Source organism: Artemia franciscana, chromosome 10 (genome assembly GCF_032884065.1).
Source record: "Artemia franciscana chromosome 10, ASM3288406v1, whole genome shotgun sequence".
In the NCBI taxonomy this organism is placed as follows: domain Eukaryota; kingdom Metazoa; phylum Arthropoda; class Branchiopoda; order Anostraca; family Artemiidae; genus Artemia; species Artemia franciscana.
The window spans coordinates 8,998,114-9,012,833 of NC_088872.1; the positions used below are offsets into that span (position 1 = coordinate 8,998,114).

Here is a 14,720-nt window from a genome sequence, read left to right on the forward strand (position 1 = left end):
TTTAGGGGGGAGCGGAGGGGGGTGGAGTTTGCGTGGTAGGATCTTTCTATGGAAGAATTTGTCTTGGGGGAAGACAATTTCAATAAAGGGGGCGCAGGATTTTCTAGCACTATTAAAAAACAATGAAAAAATAAATATGAAATGCTTTTTCAACTGAAAGTAAGGAGCAGAATTAAAACTTAAAACGAACATAAATTAGTACGCATATGAGGTGTTCACCTCCTCGTAATACCTCGCTCTTTACTCTAAAGTATTTTTAATAATTTTAACTATTTATTCTACGGCCTTTGTGATTCAGGGGTCATTCTTAAGGAAGTGGGACAAAATTTAAGCTTTAGTGTAGCTTTGTGACTCAGGGGCCATTCTTAAGGAATTTGGACAAAATTTAAGCTTTAGTGTGAAGAGTGAGGTATTCACGAGGGTGCGAACCCCCTCATATAAGTGGTAAAAACGTACGATTACAGAAGTTCGTTACGCAAGTTAATTCGTAAGTTACGTATATTTTTACTAATAAAGACGTTCGTAAAAAAAAGTTCTAGCTGCTTTTTTAAGTAGCCGAAAATTGGAGGGTAACTAGGCCTCCTCCCCCACTCCTTTTTTTAAATTGCCCGATCAAAACAAGGAGAAAGCCAATTAGCCGAAAAAAAATAATTTGCAAATTTCGTTTTAAATATTCCTGTCCGGAGAGCCAAAATAAAAACATGCATTAATTCAAAAACGTTCAGAAATTAAATAAAAAACAAGTTTTTTTAACTGAAAGTAAGGAGCAACATTAAAACTCAAAACAAACAGAAATTACTCCGTATATGAAAGGGGCTTTTCCCTCTTCAACACCCCACTCTTTACGCTAAAGTTTTTAATGTTTTAAAAAGTAGAGTGGAGAGAGAGAGTAAACTTTAGCGTAAAGAGCGGGGTGTTGAAGAGGGAACAGCCCCTTTCATATACGGAGTAATATCTGTTCGTTTTAAGTTTTAATGTCGCTCCTTACTTTCAGTTAAAAAAAAACTTGTTTTTTTATTTAACCTGAGTGATAGATCACATGAAAACAAAAGGAATGTAAAGAAAGTGGAGAAAGTATTAAAATATGAACTAAGGAGATGTGAAGTGGGAGTCATGGATAAAATTGCTGAGGATCTTGAAGATGCAACTAGACGGCATAATAGCAAAACATTATACTGGCATGTTAAAAAATTGAGAGGGAGTAGAAAATCCGGACTAGTACCAGTTGAAGATGGGGCCACAATTAGTGAAGAGAGAGATGGGTAAAATATTTTGAGAATGTGCTAAACCGAGATACAGTTGCAGGAAAAGAAATAGATGAAAATGAAGAATATTGTGATACGTTGGATGTGAAGGAAGATTTATTTTGTGAGGAAGAATTAGTGACAGTGCTAAAAGGACTAAAAAATAATAAGGTTCCAGGTGTTGATAGTGTGATAAATGAGTTTCTTAAATATGGTGGCTCTAAGGTTAGAAATAAGCTACTGAAGATTATGAATATGATTTTTGAAAAGGGGAAGCACCTGATGATTTTAGAAAACCATTAATTAAACCAATGTATAAGAAAGGTGACAAGAGTGAGTGTCGTAATTATTCAGGCATTAGTCTTGTCTCTGTCGGTAGCAAATTACTTGGTAATAGGATACTTTTTAGACTGAGAGATGCTGTAGACAAGGTTTTAAGAGAAGAACAGTGCGGTTTTAGAAAAGGTAAAGGATGTGTAAACCAAGCCTTCACTCTTAGGTTAATAATTGAGAAGTGCCCTCGTTGTCAAACAACTTTGGTCCTCAATTTTATTGATTATAAGCAAGCATTCGATTATGTTGATAGAAGAGCTATAGCAAAGGTCTTATCCCTATATGGTATAAATAAAAAAAGACAAGTTTTGTTTAACTGAAAGTAAGGAGTGACATTAAAACTTAAAACGAACAGAAATTACCCCGTATACGAAAGGGGCTGCTCCCTCTTCAACGCCTTGCTCTTTGCACTAAAGTTTGACTCTTTCTCTCAACTCTACTTTTAAAACAGTAAAAACTTTAGCATAAAGAGCAGGGCGTTGAAGAGGGAGCAGCCCCTTTCATATACGGAGTAATTTCTGTTCGTTTTAAGTTTTAATGTCGCTCCTTACTTTCAGTTAAAAAAACTTGTTTTTTTAATCTAATTTCTGAACGTTTTTTAGTTAATCCATGTATTAATTTCGGCTCTCCGCAAATGAATAATTAAAGAGAAATTTGCATATTTATTTATTTGGCTCAATGGCTTTCTCATAGATTTGATCGAATGATTTTGAGAAAAAAGAAGGGGGAGGAGGCCCAGTTGCCCTCGAATTTTTGGGTACTTAAAAAGGCAACTGGAACTTTTAGTTTTTACGAACGTTTTCATTAGTAAAAGATATACGTAACTCACGAATTAGCTTACGTAACAAACTTCTATATTCGTATGTTCTTTATTACGTATATGAGAGGGTTCGCCCACTCATCAATACCTCGTCAATAACTCTTTACATTAAAGCTTAAATTTTGTCCCCTGAATCACAAAGGCCGTAGAATAAATAGTTGAAATTACTAAAAATCCTCTAGCGTAAAGAGTGAGGTATTAGGAGGAGATGAACCCCTTATATGCGTAATATTTCCTGTTCGTTTTAAGTTTTAATACTACTCCTTACTTCCAGTTGAAAAAAAAACTTTTTCATGTTTATTTTCTCATTGTTTTTTTTTAAATGATGCTAGAAAATGCTGCGCCCCCTTTATGGAAACCTTCTTCCCGCATGACAAATTCCTCCATGGAAAATTTCCCCCACATAACCGCCTCTTCTCAATCCTCACCCCTCCCAACCAACAAATCCCCATGAAAACGTCTCTAGGCTTCCCAATAACCATTACTATACACAAACACTGGTCAAAATTTGCAACTTGCAGCCGTTCCCACGCGGACTGTGGGGGAGTAAGTCGTCCTCAAAGACATAGTTATAAGGTTTTTCGACTATGTTGAATAAAATGGCTATCTCAGAATTTTCATCCGACGACTTTGGGAAAAAATGAGCGTGAGAGGGGGCCGAGGTGGACTCCAATTTTTTTGGTCACTTAAAAAGGGCACTAGAACTTTTCATTTTCGGTCCAATTAGCCCCCTCACAAAATTCTAGGACCACTGGGTCGAGAACCACGATCACCCCTGCGAAAAAAAAAACAAATAAAAATGCATCCGTGATTTGTCTTCTGGCAAAAAATACAAAATTCCACCTTTTTGTAGATAGGAGGTTGAACCTTGTACAGCAGGGTTCTCTGATACGCTGAATCTGATGGTGTGATTTTGGTTAAGATTCTATGACTTTTAGGGGTGTTTCCCCCTATTTTATAAAATAGGGCAAGTTTTCTCAGGCTTGTAACTTTTGATGCGTAAGACTAAACTTGATGAAACTTATATATTTAAAACCAGCATTAAATGCGGTTCTTTTGATGTAACTATTGGTATCAAAATTCCGTTTTTTAGAGTTTTGGTTACTATTGAGCCGGGTCGCTCCTTACTACAGTTCGTTACCACGAACTGTTTGATACCAAACAAATACATTTAAGTGATATGTGCTATGTACGGGAATAATACTGCTACGGTTAAGGTGGAAAATGAGGTTAGCAGCTGGTTTTGTATTAAATCAGGAGTTAACACGGTTGTGTTCTATTTCCTTTTATATGGCTCATTTTGATGGCCTTTGTCTTAAGGAGCACAGGAAAGGCTTTTGGAGACCACGAAATCAAATGGGGAGGGAAAACTCTCCTGGACTTGGATTATGCTGATGATTTAAGCATATTAGATGAAAGTTTGAGCAAAATGAATGAATTTTTAAAGGTTTTGCGAGTTGAGGGTGCTAGAATAGGTTTGAAAATTAATGTTAAGAAGACCAAGTCACTGAGGCTAGGAATAAGTGAAGATGAAAAGGTGGCAACGAAAAGGTGGGCAACGAAAAGATTGATCAGGTAGGCAGCTTCACTTCACTTGGTGGAATCATTAGTAAAGACAGTGGGAGCAGTGAAAAGTTCGGAAGAATAGGAAGATAAGTCTGCAAACCAAGATTAGAATATTGAAAGCTACAGTGATGAGAGTGGTCAAGTGTGGCTCTGGAGCATGGGCGCTCCAAAAGGTGGATGAAAATTTACTAGATATTTTCTAGAGAAATTGCCAACGGATTGTTCTGGGTACCCGTCTGATTGACCGTATTTCAAACAGTAGGTTTTAGGAAAAATCTGGTTCAATCCCGCTTTCAAGGGCCATAATGAAAGAAAGGTTAAGATGGCTAGGCCAAGTTCTACGGATTAAGAATGAAAGATTGCCGAGGATTGTCCTTTTTGGTCAACCGTCTGGGGCTAAACGGAAAGCAGGCCGTCCTCTTCTGGGATGGGAGGATGTCATAAATAAAGATTTAACGGAAATGGGAACTTCCTGGGAAGGTGTTAAGAGGGAGGCCTTGAAAAGATTGGACTCAGGATGAGCGTTCGTAGCTGTGTTGGCCTCTGGCGGCTTGGTGCTGCGGTAAGTTATTTGTAGTAGTAGTAGTAGTAGTAGTAGTAGTAGTAGTAGTAGTAGTAGTAGTAGTAATAGTAGTAGTAGTAGTAATAGTAGTAGTAGTAGTAGTAGTAGTAGTAGTAGTAGTAGTAGTAGTAGTAGTAGTAGTAGTAGTAGTAGTAGTAGTAGTAGTAGTAGTAGTAGTAGTAGTAGTAGTAGTAGTAGTAGTAGTAGTAGTAGTAGTAGTAGTAGTAGCAGATATTAGTACCTTTTGACAATAATTTGTAAATAATGTTTGTCAATAATGTTAATAATAATTGTTAATAATAATTTATTCTTTAATAATAATTTCTGGTGATTTTGAGTTTGAGTTACTGTTGATTTCTATTTCTTCTGATTTTCAATATCCAACATTTCATTAGCGAAAGATTTTTTTTCGTTTTCAGCTTGCTTTGCATATTCATTTTAAGCCTTACTCGTTTCTAAAATTTATTTCTTCATTTACGCTAGTACATATTGTATGTTTTTTTTTGCAATGATATTCCTGTCCGTTTTGGGTTTCATTTTTTCTTCAATAGTAATTTCTGGTTCATTTGAGTTTGAATTATTGTTGATCTTTATTTTATCTGAACTTAAATTTAATATGGCCCTTAGTTTTCTTTGAAAAAACATCTAATTCGGAAAGTTTTTTTTATTAATTTATGAAATACCACGCTTTTTATTTTATCTGACATCTGTGCAAAATATGAGAAAATTGAAGGAAAGGTAAACAAATATTTATTTATTTCTTACAAACATGTTTTCATTCAGCAAAATATTCATTTTTAGACTTCAACAAAGTCCAAGTCTTCATTCTATCTGAAACAGGATAACCATTGAAAACTATGAATAATTAAAGAAAATGACCCACCTGTAAATATAGACCTACTAGTAAAACTGGAATGTATCTGATATTCTTCGACTGCAGTTTTGGATTAGGGGCTTCTGTTCATCTAGAAATGTAGTTGATTAAGGTGAGTTTGAAATTTACAGGAACAGATCTAGAGCCTTAATTATTACCCAAGAATGTATTTTAAAGCTCCTTCCTCCACTTATTCTTCCTCTGAAGTATTACTGCTAATCATAATAAAAACTCACAGGAGTATCAAGCCCTTTGAAGCCATCGCAGCTGCACATGCTCCTCCTCCATTCCATTCTATTCCATAATTCCCTTTTTACAATTTCCCAAGCAGTTTCATTTTCCTTTACATCTTTTCATATGACATCTTCCAATCCCATTTGGCAACAACCTGTTTTTTTAACCCTAGATGGATGGTTCTGCATGGTGATGGTGCTGATGGTTCTAGATGGATCTGCAAAACGTGTCCTATTCACCCCAATTTTTCTCTCATTACAGCCGAAGAAACTGGGATAACCCCACATTTTTCATACACCTTGCTCTTTGAAATACGACCATTCAGACAGAAAAATCCTTAGACAAAAAAAGATAAAAAAAATCCTCAAATCCTCAGACAAAAAAATCCTTAGACGATTCCTTTGGAATTTTTTTTTAAAAATATTCCTCCGTCTTCCCAAGCACCCATGTTTCAGAGTCATATGTAACCAAGATCATTAGTGTTGCTTCCAATATTTTAATCTTGATTTGCACACTTATCTTCCTAGTCCTCCCAACGTTTTTCAAGCGTGAACAAAGACCCTGGGCCATGGCTAGCCTACCTTTAATATCTTCGTCGCATCCACTATCCTTGATGATAATACCCAGGTAAGTAAAATCATCCGCTTGATCAATGTTCTCGCTACCTTGCATCACCTATTCACCTTCTAGTCCAAGTTACTTAGTTTTCTTAATATTATTTTTTTTTTTTAGACCAGGGCGCTTTGCATAGATAAAGTTGTCGTAGAAACTTCAAAAGTGACTCATTCAGCTGGAAATTGAAAGCCTAGTCCCCTTTTCAGTAGTCGAAAGTGATTGGAGGGCAAACCATTCCCTCCCACAGTAGTCATTTCTCCAAACACATCCAATCAAAATTCGGAGATAGCAATTTTGTACAACTTCGTTGAAAGGTCCAATAATTGTGCCTATGAGTATGACAACCAGTCCCACAGCCTTCAAGGCAAGGGTTATAAGTCATGCCCCAAGGGGAATATTTGGCTCTCATAGCCTTCCAAGACCAGAATATAATTTGAACTTTACTGATGACAAAATGAAGTTTAAAGCTATTCACATTTTCTACTTTTTTAAATGAAAAATGGTAAAACTTTAAGGAACAAATAATAGTATATGTGATGACAATCCATGGTCATTCGTTTGTTTCTTTTTCGATAAAGAGAAACTTATGTTCTGGTCTTAAGAAGGCACGGGGGTTATCAGCCCTACTACGAAAAATTGATTAAAGAAAAAACGGGTTTAATTTCTGTAAAACAGTGAACAAAAGTAAAATATGTAAACTACACTTTAACTAAAAAAAAAAAAAATACTCCGAATATTTCGGCCCCATGTCCGGGAGCCTTTCTCAACGGAGAAAAAAATAAGAAAATTGCAAACCAACAATTTGAGACTTTTTTTAAGACATCATAAATAAAATACCACGACAAATAAAACACCACAAAAAAATATAAACAATGAAATAAATAAGAACAACTCACATTATAAAACAAAACTCCTGCACTGACGGTAATAACTTCAGAATAAAACTAACACAACTGTATATAATGAAACTTTCCTCTGCCACATTCGGTACACAAATGGGAATCTATTAAAAATGAAAATTATAAATCCTTGTAACAAAACAAAAGCAGGTCAACGAACCCCAAATCAAATCAAAATCTTACAGGGTAATGAAACAAAGTTATAAATTATAAATTGAATGGATTTTTTCATTTGCAATTTTAGCTGCAGTCCGTTGACTTCTTACAGCATTGACCTTGCTTTGACTTTCGTTCGCAAGGTTATTACTTGTTTCGGGACAATTATGCAAATCAGTACTCGTTGAAGTTTTTGACTGGTCTTAAATTAAACTATTATAAATTGAATTTAACTTAAAATCCCCTTCATCTCTATTAATACTAATAACCTCATAGATAATCTTTTTTATTTCTATAATTTCTCTGAAACTTTGTAAAAGTCCTACAGACTTATCAACAATTTTCGTCTGATCAAATAAATTATTGTGATGAGGAAAATTATATACGTGTTCCGTTGTAGCGGATTCAAATGTTTCAGGTTTCTTATTCTGTCTTAGCGAGCAGTCTATCGCATTTTTGTGTTACACCCTTATTTTGTAAATTCTGCTTTGTTCTATACTTAAAATTTACTACAAGAGTATGGAATTTTGTATACCCCCTGTTGTATATTTCTTGGAACTTTATCCTTTCCATTATTTAGCCATGAGCTTATATTTTGTCCTGATTTAAAAGCTGTTTTTATATTATGTTTTTTTAATTCTCTCCTTAATTTCTGTGACAACATTGGGATATAAGGCAAAGTTATGTAATTTGTTTTTTGATTTGATCCATTTTCTGCTAATATTATAGGTTCCAGTAACTTTTTTTCCTTTTTTCAATTATTTGAAAAATCATATTTTCGGGATATCCATTTCTTACTAGAATATCCTTAATAAAAATTAATTTACTACTTTTGTATTCTGGTGAAGCTAATTTTAACACTCTATCAACTAAAGAAATAACTACCCTTCTTTTTACTCTGATCGGGTGATTTGATGCGAAAGACAAATAGCGGTTGTATATTAGTTCTAGCGATGGTTCATTTATTGAAGGATAAACGTTTTAAAAGATCACAAATTGTAAAAGAAATAGATTTTTTTTAAATATACTTTGCGGGTTTCTTAATGCGTATGATTTTCAACAAATTATATAAATTTTCAAAAATTCTTTTGAACATGTTATCAAATGATTCTAGACTTTTCAGTTTTGATATAAAATCAATGTATACGTATATACCTTTTGATAAATCCATTATTTAGCCATGAGCTTATATTTTGTCCTGATTTAAAAGGTGTTTTTATATTATGTTTTTTTAATTCTCTCCTTAATTTTTTGTAACAACATTGGGATATAAGGCAAAGTTATGTAATTTTTTTTTTGATTTGATCCATTTTCTGCTAATATTATAGGTTCCAGTAACCTTTTTTCCTTTTTTCAATTATTTGAAAAATCATATTTTCGGGATATCCATTTCTTACTAGAATATCCTTAATAAAAATTAATTCACTACTCATGTATTCTGGTGAAGCTAATTTTAACACTCTATCAACTAAAAAAATAACTACCCCCCTACTTGGATTGGGTGATTTGATGCGAAAGACAAATAGCGGTTGTTATTAGTTGGTTTACGGTAAATTTAAAAAATTAGTTCATTATTCTTTCTATGGATCCAAATATCCAGAAACGGTAACTTATTGTTTGTTTCATTTTCAATTGTAAAAACTAATTCCCCTCCCAAATTATTTAAATGTTCCAGAAAACTTTCAATTTGTGATTCCCCATAATTCCAAATAACTAAAACATCATCCATATATCTGCCCCAAAATTTAGGTTTTAAAAAAATATGTATCAACAGCTAAATTTTCTACATACTCTACATAAATATTTTGCTAACAGTGGACTTAAGGCTCCTTCCATTGCTAATCCTCTAGCTTGATGGTAAAAATTTTCTCCAAATTTGAAAAAATTAGTATACCTGCTAGTTATTCTGATTAAATTTAATATAGTTTCAATCTCGACGCCTGCAGATAATTCTTCTATCTCACTTTTATACACATCAAGTTTTTTGGATAAAACAAATACAGATTTATCGAAAGGTATATACGTATACATTGATTTTATATCAAAACTGAAAAGTCTAGAATCATTTGATATTTACCCATTTTTCTGTACTACCAATACTACAATACTACCCATTTTTCAATTTTTTCTGTTGGTGAGTTCCTTGTTGATACTATAGATCTTGGAGGAATGCCTGTTTTATGTATTTTTAGAGAACCATATATTTTTGGGCAAACTGATCCCCTCGGAAAGAACTTATAGTACATCTGTGGTGTTGTATTTTGATTATTTTTAAGGTCTTCTAAATCCTTTCTTGATTTTGCAACATAAGATTCAGTTGGGTCTGAGTTAAGACTTTTGTATGTTGAAATATCCTTTAGAATTGCTTCTATTTTACTATCATAATCATCTTTTTCTAGGATTACTACCGTATTGCTCGTATCAGTTTTCGTTATTATTAGAGAATTATCTTTTTTTAAAGCTTTCCAAATTTTTGTACCTTTGTTCTTAAGGTTTTCTTGAAAATTGAAAAATATTTTTTTAATATTTACGACTCCGAGTCTTAAATCATCTACATCATTAACATCTTTTGAAAACACATGAATCCCTGACTCAATCTTTGAAATTATTTCTTCTACCGGTACTTTTTTAGGAGATAGTCCAAATTTTATACCTATTTCAAGGATTTGCTTTTGTTCTTTGGTTAACTCCTTTTTGCTTAAATTAATTACACCTAGTCCTGGGAAATGTTTAGATTTATGCGTTGAAATATTTTGTCTTTCATGTTCCCTTTTTAATTGCAAAAAATTTTTTAATCTTTCCCTCGATAACCTTAAAACATGTTCAAAAGAATTTTTGAAAATTTATATAATTTGTTGAAAATCATTAAGAAACCCGCAAAGTATATTTAAAAAAAATCTATTTCATTTACAACTTGTGATCTTTTAAAACGTTTATCCTTCAATACATGAACAATCGCTAGAACTAATATACAACCGCTATTTGTCTTTCGCATCAAATCCCCCGATCAGAGTAAAAAGAAGGGTAGTTATTTCTTTAGTTGATAGAGTATTAAAATTAGCTTCACCAGAATACATGAGTAGTAAATTAATTTCTATTAAGGATATTCTAGTAGGAAACGGATATCCCGAAAATATGATTTCTCAAATAATTGAAAAAAGGAAAAAAAGTTACTGGAACCTATAATATTAGAAGAAAATGGATCAAATCAAAAAAAAATTACATAACTTTGCCTTATATCCCAATGTTGTCACAGAAATTAAGGATAGAATTAAAAAAACATAACATAAAAACAAATTTTAAATCAGGACAAAATATAAGCTCATGGCTAAATAATGGAAAAGATAAAGTTCCAAGAAATATACATCAGGGGGTATACAAAATTTCATGCTCTTGTGGTAAATTTTATGTAGGTAGAACACAGCAGAATTTACTGAATAAGGGTGTAACACAAAAATGCGATAGACTGCTCGCTTAGACAGAATAAGAAACCTGAAACATTTGAATCCGCTATAGCGGAACACGTATATAATTTTCCTCATCAAAATATTTTATTTGATCAGACAAAAATTGTTGATAAGTCTGTAGGACTTTTACAAAGTTTCAGAGAAATTATAGAAATAAAAAAGATTATCTATGGGGGAATTAATATTAATAGAGATGAAGGGGATGTTAAGGTAAATTCAATAATAGTTTAATTAAAGACCAGTCAAAAACTTCAACGAGTACTGATTTGCATAATTGTCCCGAAACAAGTAATAACCTTGCGAACGAAAGTCAAAGCAAGGTCAATGCTGTAAGAAGTCAACGGACTGCAGTTAAAATAGCAAATGAAAAAATACATTCAATTTATAATTCATAACTTTGGTTCATTAACCTGTAAGATTTGGATTGGATTTGGGGTTCGGTGACCTGCTTTTGTTTTGTTGCAAGAATTATAATTTCATTTTTAATAGATTCACATTTATGCACCGAAATGTGGCAGAGGAAAGTTTCATTATATACAGTTGCTTTACTTTTATTCTAAAGTTATTACCGTCAGTGCAGGAGTTTTGTTTTATAATGTGAGTTGTTCTTATTTATTTTATTGTTTATATTTTTTGTGGTGTTTTATTTGTCGTGGTATTTTATTTATGATGTCTTAAAAAAAAGTCTCAAATTGTCGGTTTGTAATTTTCTTTCTTTTTTTTCCGTTGAGAAAGGTGCCCGGACGTGGGGCCGAAATATTCGGAGTGTTTTTATTAATTTTAGTTAAAGTGTAGTTTATATATTTTATTTTTGTTCACTGAACCCGTTTTTTCTTTAATCAATGTTTCGTAAATGGAAAAGCAGTGTGGTCTAAGAAATTATTTACAATCAGCCCTACTTATGTTAATTTTGGTCGTTTTGAGTTTGACTCGGTTACTCATTGTAATTTCTTTTTCGTTTTGGTTTCAATTATGTATTGATGGTGAATTGTGGTAGTTTTACGCTTTGAAGATTCTTTGACTTTATTTCTGCTCATATTTGGCTTAATGGAGCTCTTTACTTTTCACTTTTTTTGTGAAAAAAGTTTTTAAATTAGTTTCACCATACTGTCATTTATGATTGTGGCCCACAATTATGACTTCATTCATCATCGTATATGTGAAGGGTCGGTTTTATTCCAAATATTGTGTTTTATTTTAAATATTATGTTTAATTAATTAGAAAAGGCACTAGATATAGCAATTTCGAATGAAATGAGCTGTTAAGCAGCTCTATGAAATTTGAGTTCCCCGCAAGCAGTGAAGGGAAAAAAAGAGGACTTATCAGTGCTACCCATGCAAAAAAGGTACCTTTCTTGTTGCATCAAGTCAGAGGCTTGAAAGTGTCTTGTATAAGATTTTGGCCATGGTAATTCTAAGGGTGAATTTTTATTTCGATCAGACGCTATTTTTGAGAGGATTTGAGCTACTTCAAATTTTAATAATTGGTTTTTAAATTAAGATCTTGCTTTTAAAACTATACAAGTATCTACCGTTGCAGCTACTGCTGCAACCACGAAAGCAGAAGGATCTTCATCAGATTCCCTCCTACGTGAGGGAATCTACGTCATTCCCTTCCTTACGTGAAAGTTAACGATTCCTAAACTAAAAACCACAGAAATAAAATTGATAGGTGTCATTGTAACACACGTAGACGAAGATATAATATGATCACGATTGAAACATTTGTCGTTAAAAGAGCTGAACTTTAAAATAAATTTCCTAACGCACTAGACCCAGACTAAAGACTCAGATGATGCACTGGAAACGATGAATGAAAGGATTACAAAAAAAAGGGAAAAATTTTATGCTTCAAGATCATGAACAAATAGAACTTCAGATTTTCCAAGCCCAACATCACCAAATGAAGGGATCTCCTCCCTGAATTCCCCTGGCTTACAAATAAGAACTCGTTTTGGATAGTTAGTAACTAATTCAAATTCACTTGGTGAGTTCTCATCACTTAATACAAAATAATATAAATATTTCAAAGAGTGAGATCGTAGAAACCGCCTCACAAGAGATTTACCATCTGGCAAACGTATAGCAACTTTCACACACTCTGAATGATAAGGGTCGGGCTCATCAGGGACAAGCCCGCTGGCTTCTCTTCTTCTCTCCTTCAATAGTTCTAGCATCGCCTTTTTTTTAATCTCCCTTTCTGCTATTTCTTGATCCAGTCTTTCCTTTTCCTCTCTCTCTCTTTGTTGTTTTATCTCTTTCTCTTGATCAGCACGTAAAGATTCTTCATAAGCCTTGTCTTGTTCTTCCCGGATGGTCTGGTTTAAAGCTCTTTCATCCCTTTCCTGCCTTGCTTTAATGAGGATCGCTTTGTAATTTTCTACAACTCTTCTCAACCTATTAACAAACGGCTGAGGCTCCAAATATCCTTCAATATAGGATTGAAGGTACATTTTATTATTCTTCAATACAGTAATTGCAGTCAAAGGATATATATTTCCTTCCAATGACTTGAATGTTGTATATCCTTCATTTTTCTTGACTGAACAAGCCCAGAAAATGAAATTTTTGTTTATATAATTTACCACATCAGGACTTGTTAACGTTTGCTGACAAAACATTTTAGAATCCTGATTATCAGGGGAATAAATGTGTGTCATTAAGAAGACCAGCTCTTGTTTGGCTGCAGCAAGTGCTTGGTTATAACTACCTTCAAAAAGGGTAGGATGAAAGGTTCCAAATTCCTCTTCGAAGTCTCTTCTATAGGAAGATACATCTTCAGCTACACTAATAATTGCTGGCTTGCGTGACCAACCAAATAATGATACAATGCTTAAAAAAATCTTAACAACTATTTTGATAGGCAAAATTATAGCATAATATATCCATTCGGTAGTTAATTTAGGCTGGTATGATCTACACCATTGAACCATACTGAGTGCTCTTGCAACTAGACTTCTATTAGAATGCACCTCTCGCTTTTGAGAATTTTCTCTTTCTTGCCTAGGATGTTCTCTGACATCATTGAATAAAGAATTGAGGGCAACTTCTAAATTCCAATCATTTTGATTTAATATATGACTACATTCTTCAAGTGTATCAATCCCACTTAATTCCTGGAACTGAGCAAGGATTTGGTCTCTTTCATATTCCATTTTACGTTTCTTCGTTTCTAAGCCTGTTCAATCTGGAAGCTATTCCAATTCCATTAAACGGTAATTTTAAGTAAAAACTTTCGTTATGTTTACATCTTGGACTGCGACATTTTAAGAGAACTGATCTTTAAAGTCATTATAGTGAAGGTCGGACATTATTTTGCACCTGTTAATTTATGATAAAACTGAATTATTTGTTTTGTAATTTAAAATACAAAGAATATTCTGGAAAAGTGTTTGTGACTAGAACTCAAGGGGTATGATGACGTTTCAGAGAATGAGATGACGGAAGCACTCTAATATGATATCATACCCCAAAGAAACAATCAAACAGTTTGTGGTAACGAACCTTAGTAAGAAGCGACTCGGATCAATAGTAACCGAAACTCTAAAAAACGGAATTTTGATACCAATGGATACATCAAAAGAATTGGATTCTTATGCTGATTTGAATATGTAAGTTTCATCAAGTTTAATCCTACCTATATAAAGTTTTGAGCTCTTTACGCTAAAGTTTGACTTTTTCTCACAAATCTACCTTTTTTAAAACAATAAAACTCTAGCGTAAAGAGAGGGACATCGAGGAGGAGTCTGCCCCGTTTCATGCACGGAGCAATTTCTGTTCGTTTTAAGTTTTAATGTCGCTCCTTATTTTCAGTTAAAAAATACTTGTTTTTTTTTTTATTTAATTTTTCAAAAGATACCTGCATATGACGATGCCATTGTGCTTGTTTTTTTTTTCATTTTTTGCTTTAGATACTTCTGTTACTCTGCTTTGCTACCTTTTTTTCTCTT

At 33.3% G+C, this 14,720-nt stretch overlaps 1 protein-coding gene across 1 annotated transcript; it reads right to left on the reverse strand.

Moving 5' to 3' along the window:
• Positions 1–12,435: 12,435 nt before the first annotated feature.
• On the reverse strand, positions 12,436–14,396 carry LOC136031746 (FAS-associated factor 2-like). The gene has a single exon (XM_065711473.1). It carries the CDS (start codon positions 13,923–13,925, stop codon positions 12,615–12,617), a length of 1,311 nt encoding a protein of 436 aa, XP_065567545.1. The 5' UTR covers positions 13,926–14,396; the 3' UTR covers positions 12,436–12,614.
• Between the last annotated feature and the right edge of the window lie 324 nt (positions 14,397–14,720).